We start from the raw sequence: 23038 nt of genomic DNA, 5'->3' as shown, positions 1-23038 counted from the left end.
CAGTTAGCAGGAAAAATGAAATCCCACATGCTTAAATAGTAGAGGAGAGGAGAAACGCCTTAGAATAATCTATTAATTTCATTGGCAGTGACTCCAGGACTACACAGCGTTCTGGTGCTGCATATGATGCCAAAATACTTTTAACTCTCTCCTTCCGAGGACGGATCCTGTAATTGAGACACCGAGTTTAGGTGACTTGGGTTTTCTTCTTCCGAGGAGTCCCCCACCCCGCCTCATTCTGCCGCGACAGGAAGCTAGCGATCCGAAGTACTTAGAATACAATCGCAGCGTGAGTAAACGTGGAGGGCAAGCGCCTGCAAAGGGAAGTAAGAAGATTCCCAGTCCGTGTTGAAATCCACTTGCAAAGAGAGGAAGCTGCCGCGGCTCGCAATCGGGGGTGGGGGGTGGGGAGCCCTAAACCCCGCGCGGCACGGCTGGGCCGTCCAGGTGCGGCCACGCCCCCATCCCGGCGGCGGGTAGGAGTGAATCAGACCAGTCAGTGGGTAAAGAAGTCTGCGGCAGGCAGGGAGGGGGAAGAGCCGTCGCTGGCGAGCACAGACGCTGCTGCCGTGACACTCGGCCCTCCAGTGTTGCGGAGACGCAAGAGCAGCGCGCAGCACCTGTCCGCCCGGAGCCAGCGCGGCCGGCGGGCGTAGAAAAGGAGGGACCGCCGAGGTGCGCGTCAGTGCTGCTCAGCCCGGCCCGGACGCGCGCGGGAGGATGTGGACTGGGTGGACATGAGCGAGGCTTATCTCAGATGTTGGATCTTCTCTTGGAAAAACGCGTGGGTACGACCTTGGTAAGGAGCTAGATTCTGTTTTCATCTGATTTGGAAACTTTTTATTCCCTTCTCTCTTTTTTTCTTTCTTTATTACTATTTTATTTTATTTCTTTTTTAAAGAATGCTGCCGCAGTAGAAACCAACGCTACTTTCTGCTTTAGTGCGCGGAGCACTGTCAAACATTTAAAAGACTTTTTCCGTATGAATCATTAACCCTTTCAGTTCTAGACATAATTGTCAATTCACTGAAATTTCAGTAGTGGTTCTAGTCCGCTTCCCCACCCGCTGCCAGCAAAGCAACTATCCCGGGTTAGCTTGCGTTTTCATTTTTGTTAACTTTAGCATCGTTTGCACAACATGACCTTACATGTTGGAACTAAATAAAGAGTTTAAGTTGAAACTGGGGCAATGACAACTACACATCCCCTCACCCCCACTCCAGGAGCACGATATTTAGGAAAGATGTGGGGAAATGTGAAAAACACCTCGAGGGACTCCCACAGTGTTTACATTTTCCTAGCGCGTTCTTACATAGATATCCTTATTGCTAATTTTTATCTGTCGCGACTATGTGAGACTACGTTGCACGGGCTGTTCATCCTTTTTTTTTTTTTTCCGCTTTGGAAAGCACTTTTTCCGAGGGCAGATTCCTGGAGGATCCCCGAGTCTTCTGTATAGCTTACTTACAGTAAGCAGTGCCACTTCAATGACTTCTGGGAATTCATGCACTTTCACATTTAAATGGAAAGTGCTATTTGTGGCTGAGAGCTCCTTAAGGAATTCTCTTCAGGGAATTCTATTTAATTTTTTTTATGCTTTGTTTTTATTTTTCCTATTTGGCTCCAGATGCCTACCGATCCAAAAGGGCTGTAGGGTATTTCCCCCTTCACCCGTTTCCCTTCCCGTGGTCCATGGGAGCTCGGGAAGGCTGGCGCTCAGGGATGCTGGCAGGATGCAACCCCTCTCGGGCTTCCCAGCTAGAGGATGAAAGACACAGCGCGCCAGAGGGAGGGGGACAACCCAGTTGTTTTGAAAGTTGCTTCGCGTCGGGAGCTGGTGGGAAAGTTCAGTCTTCCCCATTTGGAAAAGGCAGGCTGGGTTCCGCTACCGCACCGCACGCGCTTTCCATTTTTAGCTTCATTCAGAGGCAGACAGCGCTCCTTCCTCTTCCTCTCCTTGTTTGTGACACTTCTGAGGCAGCTTTTCCACAGCGCTGAGGGTCTGGCGGCCATGACCCCAGGCGTCCCGGGACACAGGACGCTCAGCAGCGCCCACAACGCATTTCTGCCTTCAGAGGTAAAGTCAAGGATTGATCAAAGGTAGCTGTTCTTTCTCTCCCGATGAGGTTGTCATATGTATATTTTTTCTTCAGCCAAGGGTTGCATTTTAAAACCGTGCTTCTTCAAGGCAGCCTGCTTTATACGGCTTTGGACTCTTACTCAACTGTACAAGTACTCCATCAGCTCTTAAAGTCTTCAGACTACTGTGTTAGTCACAGCTCTCAGAGGGAGCCACAGGAACGCCGGACAATGGGGATTAAAGGCCTTTCCCTTCTCTTCCAGGCTGCCCCGAAGTGTAGCTCCAGCTCCGTGAAGTTTCAAGGATTGGTAGACAGGGCGGGGATCATGAAAATGGACATGGAGGACGCTGATATGACTCTATGGACAGAGGCTGAATTTGAAGAGAAGTGTACCTACATAGTGAACGACCACCCCTGGGATTCCGGCGCCGACGGGGGTACTTGTGTTCAAGCGGAGGCTTCCCTACCAAGAAACCTGCTTTTCAAGTATGCCACCAGCAACAGCAAAGAGGTAAGCCTCTGCCCTACTGAAGACTGACGGGCACTTGGGTTAGCTCTCCTACCTCTGAGAACCATGAGGACTTATGTGCATTGGCAAATAATTGATCTCTAGTCACTGTTTTCATTCCTAGCCATTTCCTCCCACCGTCAGCTGTTCTATACTAATTAGTAAACAGTTAAATCTTTTGGCAAATTGACGCGTCTTGGAAGGGCTGGGTCGGGTGGGCAGCTCAGTAAGGGAGCTGCCGCTCTGCTTTTCACACTGACCCTGTTGTACACAGCTGTAAAGGAAGGACATTTTCTAAGAAAAAAGATGTTTTCTTTTGTCTCCTTTTGCTCGTGAGATGGCTTTATTCTTCTTAACAAGTCAGCTTTATTAGCTGGGTTTCTAAAATTATTCTCAAAACCTTGACATGTTTATTAACTGAAGTGATGGCATTAACCGGGAGGAAGAGGGTCACTTAAAAGTGTCCTCTGTCAGGATGACTTCACTAACCACTGTTTACCTGTGGCAGCTCTTTTGACGTGGCCAGGCTGGCAGGCCCACTCAGCATGGCTTCTGAAGTGGGTATACTTTGTTGTTTCAAAGGGACCAGCAACTGAGGAGCACCTGACTTATGTTTACCCTTTTATATAACAATTAAAGCCCGCTGATGTGTGACTGGAAGGGATTTGCAGAGCCACCTCTCACTCTCCTGAGGGTCTCCTTGCTGAGGAAAACCCCCAGCAGACTTCCCAGGTCACCCACAGAGTCCACACAGTGTCTTTGGGGAGCAGTAGAAAGGGGATCCCGTGTTAGAAGAATCCAGACTTGCTCCTGGGAGTATTCATCATGGTCATGCTAAATCACTTTCGTCCTTCCCTGAGGAGCAGCATGTGAATGAGTCCGGGAGTTGGGAAAACGCTTTGTCTCTTTCCTGTTTGTGTGTCTGAGTTCAGTGGGTTTGGGAAGGAGGGGGGGAGAAAGAGAGAAATTCTGCTTTGAGTTTTACTAAAGCTCCACTCATGGGAGAATAGTGTTCAATTTTATAAAAGGCAAAATGTAAATTGTAATATGTATATAAATATTACCCAAAAAAATGTAACCCCAGAGGTCAGCTTTAATTGTACGTCTTCCTGAAAGCAGTGTCCTCAATAGAAAGCCTCCAAGCCAGAGGAGCTCTTGGAATCAATGTAGCATTTGTTTGGGTGTTTGAGGCCTGGCTGTGGCTTTAAAAGGTGTAGTGTGTTTTTGCCACATCAGATTTGACTAAACATATTTGTCCACACAAAAGAGTCATTCATGTCCTGTTGTCCCTGCAGCCTATTAGGACAGAAGTAAAGACCCCCACTTTGTGGGCCATCTACTTCGCTATCCTGCAATGTCCTTCTCAGTTCAACTCTAAAGTTTTTCATTTTTTGTCATTCTACTGAAAATCATGGCTGAGCAGAGTTATGCTATTAGATCATTTAGTTCAAGGTTCAGAGCAAGATAGTCAACTTCCCCAAAGGCTATGTAGTTACAGCCAGGCACAGACTGGGAGCAAAGTTCTCTGGTTGCTCCAGGTGTCTCTAGATCATGCTCCCTTGGTCCCTCTTGGTGTCACTGTGGCTTTATTTATCATCTTAACATAGTTCACAACTGCGCTTGTTTGGTTTTTTTCTGCTGAATTCCTCCCTATTTCTGTAATGTTAAGCAACCATATAGAGACAGGACTTGTGTTCCTCCTGGACAGTCCTTCATAGCATATAGGAAGTTGGGACTCTTTTATCCTTCTTCCCCATATTTTACTTAAATACAACAGCTGAATAAGGGGTAGTACCTCTTAAGTCCCCAGTCATAAAAGCAACCAGGAAACAAAATTAAATTTCATCCTGTCTTAAGCTTACACCAAAAAGTATGCCTGTTTCCCGTGTCTCTCTCCCCTCACATCTCTCTCCCCCTCTCCCTCTCCCTTCCTCTCTCCTTGTTTTGAACTTTGGGATAGCTCCTTAGGGATGGTAAAATGACAGAATTAAGCCATTGAGTGTGTGATAGATTTAAACCAGTTCCAGGACAGAAGCATCTAGAATCGATGAAATGTTTACATACATTATCATTGTTTCATTGTTCTGTTAGTTCTGTGAGTCCCATGAGCCATGGAAACAAGTAAAAAGCTTTTCTACGTGTAGGTTTTATCTGACTGATTTATCTCACTCATCTTTAAATGTTTTCATTAAAATAGCAAAAGCTGTTACTTTATGTACTGTATGCTGACATCCTGGGGAATTTTTTTTAACAAGATCATTTTTCATTATGAATTTGTGCTATGTGTCAGCACCTTCCCACCACCCCACCCCCTGGGTTTAAAAACAAAACATACAAACTGTATTTCTGATCTTAACATTAATTTTTAGATCTGGCTCAGAATCATTCTTCACTTTTATTGAGGTTGTTCTTACTTCCTATTTCCAGATCTAAAACCAAATACAGACATGCTATTTAAAACTCTTAGAACGTTTAACCTGGCGGGTTGTTCTTTTGTGGGGAGTTTCCCCTCAGCCTCCCAAAATAATCTGTTAGTATTTGACTACCGAAAAATCATTGGAGGCTTAGGAGCAGTGTCCAGGACAGGTTTCTGCTGTCAGCTTAGGTGGCTTGTCCTCAAGAGGCACTTGGCTCCTCTGAGACTCTGATCTGGATGGAGTTGATGCTGACAAACATCAGGCAGATCATAGGGACTTGGTGACCATTCCAAATTGAGGTCCATCCCACTGCTGGGCCATCTGTAAAGGATCCCACCAGAACATGCAATTCTACCTCCAAACTCGTTATTGGATAGTGTAGGGCAAGGCATTACCACTGCCTTTAATATAAGGATAATGAAGTTGGAAGCCTTCAAAAACACCTATTCATTTCTTTGAAAAAAAATGGAGTGAAATACAGACTGAAACCTTGGCCTATACCTTTACAGAAAAAAAAATACAGAGGGAAAATTTAATTGGGTGAGATTTGGAGAGGAGAAAGATAGCAAATAATTAGAATACTCTTAATTGGAAGTGAGAAGTCCAGACCACAATCGGAATTGAACAGTCTCTTTCAAATCCCTGTGCTTTCCTGTGCGTGTATGCTGTACAGTCTCTAAGGGGGAACTTATTTTTAAAGCAAACAAACAAACCTGCATTGTTCTTATTATCAGACTTGTTTCATAGTCCCATTCAATTCATCCTGAACTGTTCAAAAAAATCTTTAGTTTGTAAAGTTAAAAAGAAACCCTGGTTTTTGTCTCAAAGCTACAGTTTGTATGTTAGCCAAAGCACTGACAGAGACAGATGTGCCCAGGTAGCAGAGAGGTCAGTTCAGCACATAAAGCGAGTGTGAAGGGCTTCTGTAGGAGCAGATGAAGCATGGGCAGCCTTTGGAGGCCTCTTTCTCTTGCTGATAGGTTTATAGAAGGCACACAGCGACCAGTCTCCAGCAGTGATTCTTTAGGACCCTGGTCAGTTCCAGTGAAGTTTCCTTCCTGAGTTAGGTGAGCGCACTCTTAATTAGTGTTTTTAGCACTGTGCAATTCAAAGAACAGGCCAAGTTTCTCTGTACCATTTGCTTGTCCCTAGGATAGAACACTGTCAACAACGGGTTAGGGAGGTGGGGTTGGGCTTCTATACTCATCTGGATCTTTTAGGACCTTTAGCTTGGTTTTCTATTTTCTGTTAAGAACAACTCTGGCTCCAATCCCCACCTTAGAGTTATAGTTTTTGCGTCTTCTTGAACTAACAAAGCAGATGTGAATTTGACACAGAGGTGTTGACTGTATGTTGTTAGCATGCTAGACTTGGAATGGATGTAGATGGTTTAGTTGCTGTTTTCTGAGATAGCCTCTGGAGAGGTCTGTAGTCTGAATGCAGGCCACGAGCTGTTGATCCTGTGTGCTCTGATTAGAGGCGAGCACCCCTACTAGTGATAGATAGGTAACTTAGAGGCAACAGGATTTCTCTAATCTCAATGCTGGTGTGTGTCTTTGTCTATCTATCAGGGTTAATTTTTCTGTATTCCTCCTCTCTGTATAGTAGGAATTCTAAATATTAGGTTCTATTTTGTTCATAAAAATCATGTAATATTGAAGTTCAGTCTGGTTATATTTCCCAATATAACCAATCTCTTGCCTTAGCCTCCAGAGTAGCTGGGATATGAAGCCACACTGGTACTTTCTTTCTTCAAAAAGCTACTTGCTTTTTAACTGTTCTCATGCCTTGTCTGTTCATTTGCATCTGTGAGGTTATAGATGGCAGGTGCTTCCAATACTGATTTAAACATGTACAGTGCCCTGTCCATAGTTGTGCTTAAAAGGTACAAGGTGGTTTATGCCTTCCCCACAGTTCTTTTGTTGTAGGAACAGGATTCTAATTAACTTCCTTTCGGCCACAGGAAAAGGTGTTTTCTTAGTGTAAGATTGATAGGTGAAAACCAAGAGGCCTTTCTGTAGAAAGAAGAATGGCAATCTGGAAGGGAAACTGTGACCTCGATGTAATGCTCCTTGTTGGTAATCAAGCTCTGACTCCGAAGACACTGTCTGCAGGAGGCTATAATTTAAAACGAAGTTGATGAACCAGTCCAGTGCCTTTCTTAAAATTACTGCTTTAAAGTGGATATGTTGAAATGATCAGCTGCTAATTATTGGCTCACTGACAAATGGCATTATTTGTTTTTCCTGTTTGGCATTTTAATGTTATGGAATAAGCATTCAAATGTAAATGTCTAATAATTTGTGTATTATAGAAGACAGTTTCATGAGTTTTACAAAGTAGGTTCAATGATTTGTCCTAAACAAGCCCGTGACCAGGGAAGGCCAGCCAGCCTTTCTCTGCATATTGTTATCTCCAAAGCCTCAGCTCTGAGATGCTCCTGTCTCCCCAAAGCTGGGCTGCAAGCAGCAGCAGCAGTGATGAAGGGTTCTTAGAGGCATAGACAGAAGGAATGAGGGCAGAGGAGGCGAACATCTGCCTTTTTCAGACCTTTGCCACAAATTCTTATAGGGCCAAAAATAACACTCTTAACTCAGCAACTTTGTTTCAAGTTGTAATGAGTAAAGAAAGTTTTCTCCTCCACCCCCTTTCCTGTCCTAAGAATGCCGCATTAACTGTATATTAAATTATTTTGATAAAAGGTATTTGATGATTAAAAAAAGTGACATGTGAAAGAGTGGCCTACCCAAGTTTGCTTATTCTGTGTTAGACAGAGGTTAAATTTTTGATGGATGGAATGAGGTACCAGCGTGTATTACAACCAAAGTCTTGGATTCCACCTCAAACTGTCTGAACAGTCCTTCACTTATCGGCACCTGCTATAAAATTTATACAAGAGCCACCAAGAAAAATAAAAGTAGAAATAATCCTATGTTTTGCACTGTCCTTGGTCATTTCAGTGGGGGTATTTCTGTTTTGAACCAGAATGAAAATTAAAGTGAGAAAATCTCTACTGTAAGAGGTGAGCTGAGCAGTTCTTAAGAGTTCATTTGAATTGCTTCCTAGTTTGTGTCTTTTTCTTTTTATGATCAAGAAAAAACTGCCATAGCTACCATGTTTCTTTAGCAAACCCCAAAGAGCTGTAATGCATGAAGTCTTGAGTCTGAACAGGTCGTTTCCTCAGATCTTAGAAGCCACATCTTTTAGAAGCCACAGTCTCCTCATTACACATTCCATTTCAAAGAGGGACTTCTGACCACCATTGAGTAGATGGTAGAGAAGAACAAAGTTACTTGAAAGGTCTTTCTTCTAGTAAAGAACCCTTACAAGCTATGAGGGAAAGAAGGGGGGGAGAAAAAACCTCATTTGGAATGAAGGAAAAAAAAACTTAATGTGTTTGGTTTCTGGTTCCTTTGCCCTCTGTGGAATAAGTAGAGAGCATTATTTTGGTTTCTGAGGTTAGAGTGTTGCTCCCCCCCCCCCCAAACACACTGTGTTTATGGTTTGAGGGAGAAGAAGGAATCTAGGGAACTGAAGGGTCTAATCTTGACATCTCCCTCGCAGCTTTATTCTCTTGGAACAGAGTGCTGATCTGGTCTTCTAGCATGAAAAGCAATAAAGCAAGGAGCCTCAGACATCAGAAAGCAATTCCCTGGACTATTTTGTTGCCCGGATGATTTTAAGGAAGCTTACTGTTAGCTGTGGAGGCATCACTGATGTCTTGCTGGGCTATCATTGGACAATTCAATTCACTGAAATAACAAGATTGACACCTCAGAGTCTGAGTAATGGATTCACGTTTTATCTTTTTAGGTTATTGGGGTGGTGAGTAAGGAATACATACCAAAGGGAACAAGGTTTGGACCCCTGATAGGTGAAATCTACACCAATGACACGGTTCCCAAGAATGCCAACAGGAAATATTTTTGGCGGGTAAGTAAGGAAACGTTTTAAAGACTTTTCAATGTTGGGGGTAAATGGAGCTTAAAAAACGGGGTCCCTTCCTTTTCAGCCTGTGATGGGAAACAGTGGGGCTCATTCAAGGAAACACTGGAATTCTGAGCAAATTTGATGAACCCGGTTAATGTTCTGCCTGGAAATTGTGGCTGTAGGTGGTTAGATAGGACTGCATGTGAGGCTTGGTTTTTGCAACTCATTACACACAGCTTTGTGATGAAAGGAAACAGTTTGTTGCTTGCTTCAAGGGCAGGTTCATTTGCATTTCTCTTCGAGGAAGTAGTAATGAGTCACCAAGTCTTAGATTTCACCCTTTCTTGATTTCTTGCTGAGTTCACTTCAATTGAATGGAAGAGTTATTATCTTGAAGAGAAATGTCACTAACAAAGGATAGGTAGAAGGTGGGTCAGTGGGGCAGAGAACCACAAAAGTCATTTTATTAAATCCATCTGCACCATAAAACTGTTACATTTGACAGTATCTTAAGTTGCTAATCATAAGGAAAATTCTAACGCTCACGTGAGATGATAGGCTTGGCTAGGACAGCTATTTAACAGGTCTGACCTATGCAATCTCTCTTTGGATGTCAGGGTCTTGCAAGGACTCTGGGGGGACCTAGGATACAGGAGTCATGGGTAAAATCTGAATTGAGAGTGGATTAAAAAAAAAAAGTCAGCCTCCTATTCCCCAAGATGTCTCTGACATGCTCAGTTTGGAAATTTGAAGAGCTGTTTATATTTATTTAGTGAGTGCTTTTCTTCATACAACACAGTACATACCACTGAAGATATGTTAATAGCCAAGACTGGATCATGCTTGCCCTGGCTGATGTTTTGCATAAGTAACTTATAAAGACTTTTGGTTAGGAAATTACTCATAAAGCTATTCCTAAGCAATTCCTCTACAACTAGGACATTTTATTTCTAGACACTTACTTACTACACATATAACTGTAGGATTTGTTAGGAAATATTTGTTCCCAATTTTTATTTATTTAATAAATACTTGGTGTTAAAATATATTGCTACAGGACTGGCAATGTGAGAATATGAGCACATTTTTGCTTTTATGGTCATTCTCAGATGGGAGCCATAGAAGTATATTAATCCTGGCCTCAAACAGGCTGAATTAAGACAATCTGACATGCTCATTAATATATTGTCATTTTGAAGATAGTCAATAAACACCTAAGAATCTCCCTTACTCTCCCAGTCGTGTTTCTTTTATAGATTTACAAAATAATAATAATAATATAACTAAAAGGCTTTTCTCGAGAAGAATTAATTTGTTCACATGCAACAAAGACAGTATAGGGAATAAAGCTTCTCACTTGTTGGAAGAGTCTGATTGGTAGGGCAAGAGTATGAACATCTGTTAGGAATGAAGGGGTTTCATGCAAATTACACAGTCAAAGAGATGTTCAAGTTGAGAAACCAGTGACATTTCTTGTAACTGTACTATGAGTCAGCACGTGTTTAATCTTCTCGATAATAAGGGAAAGGCAGGCATCAGTGTACATTTTACAAATGCATGATTTTATTTTCTTGGGGTGTGTGTGACTTTATGACATCCACGGGTCTGTTTTTAAATGAGGATACACTAAATTGTAGTCGTGGAAGCTGACCGGGATCAACACAGCCGAGGCTAGCAGTTTCCGCCCTAGTGCGAGAGCACTGGAACCCCATGTTCCTGGAAGTTTGCGCGTCAGAGTAAACAAACTTGAAAACCCCTCTTGATAGCTGAATTCACCCAGTCTTGTTACATTTTCTCTTAACAAGACACACCGCGGAAGCTCTCACAGGCTGCTTTGATGAAGCCACATACATCCCCCTCACAATTCACAGGAAGTCACTCTTAAAAGAAACTGAATCTGCTGTTTACTGCCTGTATTAAAGGGACAGGGTTCCTTTTCATTTCTGATAACGCTGGAGAGAAATAGAGAAAGGATCACACAGCCAGTGTGTGACTTAAGAATAAAGCAATAGCTTGCTGCCCTGTAGCGCTCTCTGGGGTGAACAAGCTGGGGCACCTCTTGGAGACTCCGGCTGCAGATGACCAGGTATTGACTGTCTGTGTGTAAAGAAAGCTCTGGGGTCTGAAGGAAGGTGGTGCCTCTTCAAAGAAAGGAACTTTCTGGAAAAGATAAGGAGTGAGTTTATTACCCTTTGGTTTCAGTAAGAGTGTTTCCCTCCCTGTTCTTAACTGTGCCTTTTAGCAACCATTGTAAGTGCAGCTGTTTGTTAGCTGAAGGAGAAACTCTGTTCTTCTTTACAGCATATATATATATATATACATATACATATATATATATATTTTTTTTTCCCTCATCTTTTCCAAAAGCCCCTAAACGTGGTTGTGTGTGTGTTGTTTTAGCCAGCCTCCTCACAGATACCGGGGAATCTCTACTGTTTGGCATGAAAGAGAGGCACAGGGCTGCACATGTTTACCAGGAGGAAAAGTGACTTCTCAGACTGCCAAACTCTGGCCTCTGTGCCAGTGGCTCACTCTGTTATGGCAGGTGAAGTTCACCTTTGCCCCACCCAGTGTTTCCACAAAAAGGCAGGGCTCCAAGTATTCATCTGAACAAGTGTTGCTGTGGGACTCAGGGCTGGGGGTGGAGGATGTTTGCGGAGTCTGTGCCCCGGGCGGAGGTGTAGGAAACACAAGTACAGAGGCCATAGAAAAAGCTGAGACTAGGTTTGCGGCAGTCCTCTGCTGGCTCCTCTGCCCAGTGACTCAAAGCACTAAAAGTCAGCATAGTTGGAAGTGTGCTGAGAGGCGCGCCCATTCGCTGCTGTAGCAAGAGAACTCTGTGGTGGTTTCATTCACTCCAGTCTGCTGTTCAGATGAGATTTTCCGTCTCATTCTTTTGCTGTCTATCCTCCCCCAAATGAAAAGACCATAATACTGAGATGGAAAAGGTAGCTGACAGAATGTACCTTACCTATTTCACCCTTCATTTCTGTTGATTCTAGGAGCCCCCCGGCAGACCGGTGGTTCCTTCTTTCTCTAACTAGGCAATGAGGGCTGGAATCCAGAGGCTGCATTGCTTGCCTGTGTTTGTTCCCTGGCTCTGGGCTAGCTAGCTACCTTTCACACTGCAGCTGTCTTCTCTTTTGGACAGATCTATTCCCGAGAAGAGTTCCACCACTTCATTGATGGCTTTAATGAGGAGAAGAGTAACTGGATGCGCTACGTGAATCCGGCTCACTCCGCCCGGGAGCAAAACCTGGCTGCCTGTCAGAACGGGATGAACATCTACTTCTACACCATTAAGCCCATCCCTGCCAACCAGGAACTTCTTGTGTGGTATTGTCGGGACTTTGCAGAGAGGCTTCACTATCCTTATCCTGGAGAGCTCACAGTGATGAATCTTAGTAAGTGGATTACAGGACAAAAAAAATGAAAAATGCTGGTCATGTCAGTTCTGCCCCTGTGAGCTAATGACATGTTGTTTAATTATATGGCTTCATCACCTGTTGGACTAAGTAGGTGGCTTTAGCTAAGACTAGGAAGAGAAAAACATTTTTAATATCCCTGTTCCTTATTTAATCAAATATTTATTACATGCTTATTTTATATGATGTCCTGCTCTGAGTGTTGATTTCAGAGAGTTACAAGAAGAAATATATTCCCAGTTCTAATTTGTGCACAAGGGCGTCTAGAGGCGGACATAATGCAGACTGGTATGGGCATGTCGAACATGCCAGCTGTACTCTTATTGCCTCCATGTGCCAGGGCTTAGGGTATTCATTGAAATCTTGTAAAGATACCTGTGGGTATAAAGCCATGATCTAATGTGGAAGGCTGATTCTAGAAAAACTCAATTTTTCAAGTCATCTAAGTGAATAGCCCTTAAAGATTTCATATCTTGGCTTCCTTCCTTATGGTAAAATGAATTAATCTCCATGTTGAATCAGTCTTACGGTAACCACCTATCGCTTTATCTTGACAGATTCTTGGTTCCTTAGGTTTGTAAGCTTTTACTTTTTTTTTCTAAAGATGCTGTCATGACCTTTACAAAGCATTCCTTTATTTCAGTCATTCTCAAGTACCTTTAAGAACAATTTAAGAATAAAAATTCTAACCTCTATTGTTACTCTGGCTCTATGTTCTGGGTTATACTGATGAGTTTTACAGCACTTTTAAAAATGGCCACCTTTTGATTAAAATGAAATGTTGAAGGTTTAAAAGTTTTGGTATTGCTGGGGGTGTTGTTTTGGTTTTGATCTTTGGTTTTTCAAGATAGGGTTTCTTTGTGTAACCCTGGCTGACCTAGAACTAGCTGAGTAGACCAGGCTGGTCTCAAACTCAGTGATTGGCCTACCTCTGCCTCCTAAATGCTGGGATTAAAGGCATAGGCCACCATTCTCCAGCATAAGTTTTCATTCTGATATTATCTCATACTTAAGGAAGCATTTCCAAAAAACTATAGAGAATTCTAAGTTATTGTTTACCCAGGTTTTACTATGCAGTCTCATTTGCTTTCCCGGTGAGTATAAATATAGTTCATATTTTACCATTGAGACACTGGAAATAAATATTAATTTTAGTATTTTCACCTTAAGACGAATGACCTAGTGATAATATACTCTGACTGGCTTTCAGGAACTTTTAGCGACTTCCCTGTAGGATCCCATTGTAGTTCTGTGTCCGGGGCCCTTAACTCAGTACCCTTGAACTGAGCATGGTGGTACTACCCAGCTTGGCCAATGTGTTTGGCTTTTATTATTGTTATTTTGTTTTTGTTTTGACAGAGCCCCATTCAGCTTAGGTTCGCCTTAAACTTGATAGGTAGCCAAGGATGCCCTTCCACTCCTGATCCCATTGGCACTCCCAAATGCTAGGATTACAAGCATGTGCCACCCATGCCTGACTGGGGTGTTGATTCTTGACATTGGGAAGTAGTTGTCATGTGTACTATGAGATGACATCTTTTCTTTAGATACCCCCTTTGATTTATTCAGGGTTGTTCTGAGTGTCTATTCCCACTAAAGAAAGAGTTAACAAATACAGTCGCACTACGAGGCTGCTGTCACTGATTGTGAAACCTGTTGGCTCAGGTGTGGTAACTGATGATTGAGGCTGTGATCAGGAAAATTTCCACCATTTCATCAGGCCTAATAGGCAGAGCGTGTGTCCACGATGAGCTGTGCTGGATTTCCATGCTTAAAGCACAATAGACGTCTGTCCAGAACCTGCCAAGGCTTACATGGGGGGGAGAGTAGGGATGGAGTGAAGGAAAGAAAGTGGCTAGAAATCACAAACTCGCAAGAAAGAAAAGAGAAGAAAGAAGGTAAAAGAGAACTATTAAATTTAGTTCCTAGCCCTCCAAATCTTTTTGGTAATTTTTTTCTATCTATCTAACTAACCCATCTAGAAATCAGTTGACCAAATTATAGACTTCTGCATGTTAATCTGCTTTCTCGGTTTCAGTTGAAAACAGACTTTGTTTTGCCTACTGCAGAACTTCTAGGTTCTTTCTTGTAGTCCTAGGGGTGCTTATTATAGATCGAAAATGTGAGTCGGCATAATGAAGCCATTGAGAACCTCAGAGGCAGCTCACTCTTGAAATGACTCCATCCGCCTACAGCCATTTAAGATTTAAGAACAAAAACAGATCTTGATTTTTCTTTTTCATGTTAACTCAAGCTGCTAAGTGGGAGAGTCAGAAATGATACCAGCTCCTCTGATTACTCAGCTGCTGAAGGCCGAGTTTTTAAAAATGTACCTTCATACACATTCTATAATTTCCAGCTGTGAAGTATTTTAGAGACACTGACATTTTCCTGCAGATCTTCCTTCCGAGTAAGCTGGTGGCCTGTTTTTCTGAAGACAGAGACACCAAACACGATGCTGTGTGTGTGCCACAGAGAAAATGAAGTTCTGACTTTTTTGTGTGGAGGCTCAACCATTAGCTTCAGATGAGTTTGGTATTGATGTGCTTAGCAATGATTAAACATGGGCTCAGCACTGGAAGAGCCTAATTCCTTATACTAAGAGCTTTCATTTGTTACATCTCCACAGTGGACCTAGCACAAAAACATGAGGCTTCGATACGATTTGCCAATAAAAATGGCACAATGTTGAGTGTGGTAGAGCACACCTTTAATGCCAGCAATTGAGAGGCAGAAGCAGGTGAATCTCTTGAGTTCTTGGCCAGCCCGGTCTGCAGAGCAAGTTCTAGACTAACCAAAGCTACATAGTATAGTAAGACCCATTCCCCTGACAAAAGGACAGAGTTAGGAGGGTTATACACAAACAACCTCCTTTTCTTTTGACCTGAGGATGCTTCCAAATCATCTTTTTTTTTCTTTTTTTTTTTTAGACCTCTAGTAAATCCTTTCCTGTGACTGTGGGATGCCTTGCCTATCAGTTTTCCAGCTTACTTGTCTCTTCCTTTACCATTTTAGCTTCAAAAAACAAAAGTGACAATTTGAACTTCCTGCCTGCTGGGCCTCACCAAAAGACTGATATTGGCCTGATAAGGGGATATTTGTTTTGGTTTAGAGGCTTGAGAAATCGCTCTCCCTCAGAAAGCTTTCCATCACTGACCCCCCCAGCATAGCCCTGATAGTGTTGGCCACTGTGTTTATTCTGGGGCTCTGGCTGCCCAGGGGGAACTGATAATAGCTGGCAGGAGATAACATCCTCTAAAGGGCTTTCCAACTGGAATTGAATCCCTCCGGCCTGTCAGCCTGGAGAATGGATTGGGAAGGTTTAGTTCTGGGTTTCCAAAGAGTTCATCTTCAGACCTATCAGGTAGCAAGCCTGGAGTTTCTTCTCAGTTAAGCCCGATAGGGCTGTTTTATACGAGTGAAAAGGATGCCTTTTTGTGTGTGTGCCCTAATGTCATCCTGAACCTATGGCATCTTCAATCCCCTGTACCCATGCTCCCCTCCCCATTGCCCTCAGCCTACTCCTAGGTAGGAGTGCCTGTTTGAGAGAGCACTCCAGGAACCATAGCTCAGCCTGTGCATCATATGTGGTATCTTTGGCCAGGGAAGTTGAGCTGAGGCTTCTCCTGCAGGCTTCATCTTTGCTGAGTAATTGGCCAGATGGCAGTGGACAGCCTAGGAAGGGCCTCATTGTTTCTGAGCCTTACCAGGGAACACATGCCGTCTCTAGGAGTAAATGTTTTCTCTTAGCTGCCTCTGTTTTCTTTGGTGCTGTAAGTAATTGAACTGGCCTGGGAAGTACCTGTTGTGGTTTGGCAGAGGTGGCTGTCACGCCTCACGATTCCAGGAGACAGCCCAGATGGTAGCCTAGTTAGACCAGAGCTTGGTGAAATTCTGGTGCTGTCCATAAAGGGTAGCATCCATGGCCTTAGTCTATTTGGCACAGGCAGTTTGAACAGGGCTTAAAGAATTAAGTTGAAAATTGATGACTTTTCATGACTTAAAACTAGTTTTAATCTCCCATCTAAGCTTGCAGAGTGCCGATTTCCTTTAGGTGAACTGCAAACATCAGAAGGACTTATTAACCTGTGACAACCCCCCACCCACCCTGTATTTTTCCACCCCATCTCAGTGAGCGCCCTGCTGTTCCAGTTTGAACAGCACTTTCTGTCACAGTTCGCACTAATGGAAAACGAGGTCTTCCCAATGGTGCTGTGGCTGTGTGGAGGCTGCCTGTTCCCGTTTCTGTTGCTGTCCTTCCCACTTTTTTCTCCTCTGAGGAAGCTTCTGAGTGGGTGGCCCAAAGCCCTCTGGAGTGAGAGGCGTCAGGGGCCAGGTGTCTAGCCTTTGTTTGCCAGCTGCTACTCAGTTTCTCAAGAAGAGGATGCTTTCTGATTTCACTTCAGTTCTCCAGTCTTTGAGTAACCGCCCTTTCTTCTTCATTTTAGCACAAACAGAAAGCTACCCAAAGCAATACAGTAGTGGGAAAAATGAACTTTACCCAAAGACTGTCCCCAAGAGAGAGTACAGCGTGAAAGAGATCCTAAAACTGGACTCGAATCCCACCAAAAGGAAGGACTTCTACTGTTCTGACATTTCATCCCTCACTTCAGAAAAGGACATGGATGGCTTCAGGAAAAATGGGAGCCCCGACATGCCTTTCTACCCTCGGGTTGTTTACCCCATCCGGGCACCTCTGCCCGAAGACTTTTTGAAAGCATCCCTGGCCTATGGGCTAGAGAGACCCACTTACATTACTCACAGTCCCCTTCCATCTTCCACAACTCCAAGCCCCCCAGCAAGCAGCAGCCCCGAGCAGAGCCTCAAGAGCTCCAGCCCCCAGAGCAGCCCAGGGAACACCATGTCACCCCTGGCGCCAGCCCCCCCAGAACACCGGGACTCCTACTCCTACTTGAATGCCTCCTATGGCTCCGAGGGCCTGGGCTCCTACCCCGGCTACGCACCTGCCCCCCACCTCCCACCAGCTTTCATCCCCTCTTACAATGCTCACTACCCCAAGTTCCTATTGCCACCCTACGGCATAAGTTCCAACGGCTTGAGCACCATGAACAACATCAATGGCATCAACAACTTCAGCCTCTTCCCCAGGTTGTATCCTGTCTACAGTAACCTCCTCGGTGGGGGCAACCTGCCTCACCCCATGCTCAGTCCAGCTTCTCTACCGAGTTCCCTGCCCTCGGATGGAGCCCGGAGGCTGCTTCCACCGGAGCACCCCAGAGAGGTGCTTGTCCCGGCACCCCACAGTGCCTTCTCCCTCACCGGGACTGCCGCTAGCATGAAGGACGAGAGTAGTCCCCCCAGCGGATCTCCAACGGCGGGAACCGCAGCCACGTCAGAACACGTGGTACAACCCAAAGCTACCTCAGCAGTGATGGCAGCCCCCAGCACTGACGGAGCCATGAATCTCATCAAAAACAAAAGAAACATGACTGGTTACAAGACTCTTCCCTACCCGCTGAAGAAGCAGAATGGCAAGATCAAGTATGAGTGTAATGTCTGCGCCAAGACGTTTGGTCAGCTCTCCAACCTGAAGGTAGGCCTCCATACACCTGCTGCTTGTACTCGGCTGCCATGCCGCGGGTTGTTAATTGCACTTGAGCCGTAGGAGACCCAGCTTGGGACTGAGCTGCACGGGTGCTCCCTGATGAATAATGAAAAGGCGGGGGTTTATCTTGATGCCTTTCCTAAGATCCTTGCATCGAAAGCACCTGGCTCTTGGAGCAGACGCTTAAGTGGTAGGCCTCATCTCGACCTCAGAGCTAACCCTGTGGCTTCTTCCCAGGTCCACTTGAGAGTGCACAGTGGAGAACGGCCTTTCAAATGCCAGACCTGCAACAAGGGTTTTACTCAGCTCGCCCACCTGCAGAAACACTACCTGGTACACACGGGAGAAAAGCCACATGAATGCCAGGTGGGCATTGTTTTCTGGATAGAGCTTTTGACCTCTGTAGAAAGTATCCGTGGCGTTACCTTCCAGTGTTGTTTCCACCAACACGTGGTTTCTGCCTTGCCACAGGCTGCTGGCACATCGAAGCTTCTGGACCCTCTGTGGCTGCTCACAGGCTGTAGTGATGGGTGGGTGACAGTTAGCTTCCAGGGGTTGGGGAAATGGCCACAGATAAACTACACCCTCCCCCTTATTGCTTACTCCACCATGAGCGCCATTACGAGGCTTCTGAGCTCCCACTGGCAATATTTAATCTTACAGTTTTTCCTCTCCTTTCTCTGCACTCTCTCCTCTCCATGCTTTAGGTCTGCCACAAGCGATTCAGCAGCACCAGCAATCTCAAGACCCACCTTCGACTGCATTCTGGAGAAAAACCTTACCAGTGTAAGGTGTGCCCTGCCAAGTTTACTCAGTTTGTGCACCTGAAGCTGCACAAGCGCCTGCACACCCGGGAGCGGCCCCACAAGTGTGCCCAGTGCCACAAGAGCTATATCCATCTCTGCAGCCTCAAGGTCCACCTGAAAGGCAACTGTCCCGTGGCCCCAGCCGCCGGGCTGCCTTTGGAGGATCTGACCCGAATTAATGAAGAAATTGAAAAGTTCGACATCAGTGACAATGCTGACCGTCTTGAGGATATGGAGGACAACATCGATGTGACCTCTGTGGTGGAAAAGGAGATTCTAGCTGTGGTCAGAAAAGAGAAAGAAGAAACTGGTCTGAAGGCGTCTTTGCAAAGAAACATGGGGAACGGACTCCTCTCCTCAGGGTGCGGCCTCTATGAGTCATCAGACCTGTCCCTCATGAAGTTGCCTCACAGCAACCCACTACCTCTGGTACCTGTAAAGGTCAAACAAGAAACAGTTGAACCGATGGATCCTTAAGATTTTCAGAAAAGAAGTGTTTTGCTTTGCTTCTTAGCTTATGACTTGGTGAGTCAGGGTGCCTGTATTGAATTGCTTGTAAACAATTCCAGATTTGCAAAACTTCTGGCAACAGGTGGTTCCCCACACCTCTCTGGAATTTAAGAAGGACTCCAAAGTTACCAAAATCTCAGGGCATAAATGAGGCAAGGACTCAACTATATATACATATACATATTATATATATATATACATATATATACTTATTTACAGCCATGTCTATATATTTGAACCTGTGTATTTTGAATATTTGTGTGGATATGTTTGCATAGCCTTCCTATTACTAAAACTATTGCCTAGCCATAATTATTTTTTCAATGATAATCCTTCATAATTTATTATACAGTTTATCTTTCAAATAGCAATAATTAAAAAACGTTTACAATGACTGGAAAGATTCTTTGTAATTTGAGTATAAATGTATTATTGTCTTGTGGCCATTCTTTGTAGATAATTTCTGCACATCTGTTGAAATACCTGAGACTTAGTAGTCAGCTGTGTGATTTCAGCCTTTCTCTATAACAATGCTTTAAAATGAGGTTTTGATATTGCCAAAGTCATATGGTTGGTGTGTTAACTCAGAGAATAATACCATTTGAACAACATTGTATAAGTTGGGGGTGTGTGTGCAGAATTACTCAGCAATAATTTGAGGGGAAGGAGTCAGAAAAGAGTATTTTATGTTTTTCGGTGATAGTTTATCCCCCCCCAACCAGCCACAACTTTACCAAAACAGTGCAGGCTTTGCCAGCCTGTCTCTCCAAAAACATAGGGTCTTCCCGTCTCCAGTGTCATAGGACCATTCTGAGTGGCCATATGATTTTGGCATGCCAGCGTGCTATCTGAAAATGTGAAGATACAATGCCATGTACAATCCACCAAGGATCTGTCTTGAAGTACAGATGATCGTGTGTGTGTGAGGGCTGCTGGCCTGAGGCTGGGTGTCATTTTGTTGTTGACTTGTTTTTGTTTTTTAATGTCAAAATTGCACAAAGGTGGTGCCCTACGTAGAAGGATTTGATGTAGATAAGCTCAGACCACACTTAAAATACAAACTGAAAACTAAACAAACAAAACAAAGAAATAAAAAACGGGTATTCTTGTCATCTTAGGTTAAGCGGGTAATGAACATTCCTATCCCCAACACATCAATTGTAACTTCTGTAAAACTCAGCTTTTCTCAGTATTTGTGTTTCTGTATTTTATAATTAATTTAATTGAAGATGAAAGGGCATTGCAAAGTTGTTCAACAACAATTACCTCATTGAGTGTATCCCGTAGGAGTGCAGGAAGTGATGTCTTATCTCATGACTTGCTACTCAGCTGAGCGTGTGTGCTCCAGAATGGTAGGCTGGGTTGTTCTGTCTTGTACTCGTCTAAGCCCAAAGGTTACCTGTTGGTGTTCAAGGTGTAGCAAAGAATGATGTATATTTATGAATCTATTTATACCACTATACCATGTGTATATATAATATATTTATAACCACTTAAATTGTGAGCCAAGCCATGTAAAAGAACCTATTTTTCCTAACAAGCAAAAAGAATCTCTGAGGGTTTGCTTGAAAGTCCATGACCTCATGTTCACACTGGTACTGGTGCACCACCTTGCCTTCTACCAGAGACCACAGCACCAAGGTGGAGAGGTGAGGGCTACGGAGTGACTAGGGAGGACTAGACACAGCATTTTGCTTTCTAACATCATCATCTGTCTGGTTTGACTGTTCTGCTACATTTGTATTCGTAGAAAACTACTTTTTCCATCTCCACTGTACACTCTTCATCCCCTTCCTTGGGAATCCTGACACCTCCTCGGTCTGCAGTCTAATGCTTAGGTTAGTGTTTTGTATGTATCTGTCAACTTACAAAGAGGAAAACTTCAAATCATCCAGGGAAACCCAAGAGCCTTACTTATCTGTTGCTGTGACTAGCAAGATGGGTTTCTCTTCACCTACAAGGAACAAAACAATGCTAGCAAGCAAGCTGTCACTGAGTTGCAGCCCAACTCAAGACTGACTTTTCTGGATGCTTGTGTGTTTGATGAAAATGTCCATAATTGTAGGTAAACCAAAGCAGGGTGTGACATTGACACCAAATGTTTTCTTTTTAGTGAACTTACGCTGTTTTTCTTCCTGTGTTTCCTTGTGTTTGGAGGATTTTTATAAGGACTAATTGCTTTTCTTGCCATCTGTCTTCCTCTTAGGCCTATTACATGTAAGTGTTGAGCCCACAATTAACAGTGGTTTTATTTTTTTTCCCCTCCTCAGAGTTAAGACTGACCAAAGTTACTGGCTTTTTACTTTGCTAGAACAACAAACTATCTTATGTTTACGTACTGGTTTACATTGTTATTTATGTGCAAATTGTTAAAATGTAAATTAAATATAAATGTTCATGCTTTACTGATGCTTGTCTAGTGTCTTGAAATAAGATACCCTGTCCTATTGTCCCTACTGCCAGGGTGTCACTGAACCACATTTTGAAGATTTTTTTCAGTTTGTCTCCCTGTCCCGTGAGCCCTCCTCTTTTCCCAGCCGTACCAGCCATCATACCCTATTTCCCACCTTCCTGTGCTCTGCTAGAAAGCAAGTGGAAATCACTGATTGTTGCACCTTCTGATGCTCCCAATGAAGTACTACCCAGGCCAGACCCTGTTTAGCTTCCAATACTGTTCAGGGGGGCAATGTCACGACTCTCAATAGTGTGCTGCTTTTCTTTCATTATGAGCTATGGATAGTTATCAATATACTTGAGGTCACAGGGAGGAGCCAAGGAACACTAGGACCTATTTCAGAAACGTCAATGTGTTTACTCAACCCTAGCGGGAGGGTAACTCGGAAGCTGGGCTCAGAACCATTTCCCCACTGACTACAGTAGTATCCTTTCTACAGTTTGAAGCTAACACAGCATGCCATAAGGAATGCCCTAAATTCCACCCCTCATCAACTTGGGAAGCACATTTGCAATTTGGATATTTAGTATAAATTTCCAAAAGGAAATTCTGGGCAAATCTAGTCATTTCTTAGTGAGAAAGCCAGAGTTCATGGCTCTGAGCCTCACGGATCATACAGTGGGAATACATTTCCTTTCTTGCTCATGGATGTTCCAGAACCTAACCTGTCTCTAATAGAGAAGGCTCAAGCATATTTGGCTTTGGTAGATAAAAATAGGGGACAGGTTTTTAAAAAGTGACAGTGCTCTCTGGAGAACATCTCAAAAGCTCCTTACAAAAGCTTTTCATGGTTCCCATTTCTCCAAGTTTAGGAATCCGTGCTAACTGCACATTGAGAAAATGATTTTTTTACATGTAGACACTCAAGACTCCCTTATGTTTTCTTTTGCTTTCCATGTTTGTTTAAATTCACTTAAGTATCTGTGCCAAGAATCTGAAATGCTGCCAACATACTGTACAGTAAAGAAAACCAGAACCCCATTATAATGTGCCAAGTGGTGCTGGTTAGATGCCTAAATTCTGCAGAACCATTGTGGTAATAATTTTTTAAGCCCTCATAAGATCTAGAGTGTAACAGTTACTAGCATAAATCATAATTCTTGTTTCTTGAGTGTTGCCTGTCTCAGGAACACTTGTGAATTGACTTGGATGGAAAGTTAGTAACCACAGGAGTTCAAGACCATCTTGCCAGAGTCCATATTGTTAGATTCAGGCATCACCATCTGTGGGGCAAAGCAAGTCTGCAGAAGTCACCATGTCTCAAAACTTTCTTAATGACATAAAAGCTATGCAGAAATATTTCCTCCCAACATATAGCTATATGTGTTGCACTCTGGGAG

The 23038-nt window shown here is 43.7% G+C and overlaps 1 protein-coding gene and 1 long non-coding RNA gene across 3 annotated transcripts; one reads left to right on the top strand and one right to left on the bottom strand.

The window, feature by feature from the left end:
- Window positions 1-525: 525 nt before the first annotated feature.
- Window positions 526-21648, top strand: Prdm1 (PR/SET domain 1). 2 transcript variants are annotated; one of them, XM_013113574.3, is made up of 8 exons: window positions 738-799; window positions 2154-2232; window positions 2344-2592; window positions 8820-8939; window positions 12088-12340; window positions 16810-17915; window positions 18165-18293; window positions 18635-21648. In XM_013113574.3, exons 1-8 carry the CDS (start codon window positions 738-740, stop codon window positions 19208-19210), a joined length of 2574 nt encoding a protein of 857 aa, XP_012969028.1. In that variant the 3' UTR covers window positions 19211-21648. The 2 variants fall into 2 exon arrangements, with proteins under 2 accessions (XP_005070471.1, XP_012969028.1); XM_005070414.4 differs by lacking the exon at window positions 2154-2232 and having other exon boundaries at window positions 526-799.
- On the bottom strand, window positions 10478-17948 carry LOC110340946. Its single transcript, XR_002382798.2, has 2 exons — window positions 17835-17948; window positions 10478-11096 (listed from the first exon to the last, which is right to left on the bottom strand). It is a non-coding gene; the product is annotated as an uncharacterized LOC110340946 (long non-coding RNA).
- Window positions 21649-23038: the final 1390 nt, after the last annotated feature.

This window comes from Mesocricetus auratus, unplaced genomic scaffold (genome assembly GCF_017639785.1).
Source record: "Mesocricetus auratus isolate SY011 unplaced genomic scaffold, BCM_Maur_2.0 Super-Scaffold_100029, whole genome shotgun sequence".
NCBI lineage: Eukaryota > Metazoa > Chordata > Mammalia > Rodentia > Cricetidae > Mesocricetus > Mesocricetus auratus.
This window is presented reverse-complemented; position numbering and strand designations above follow the sequence as displayed.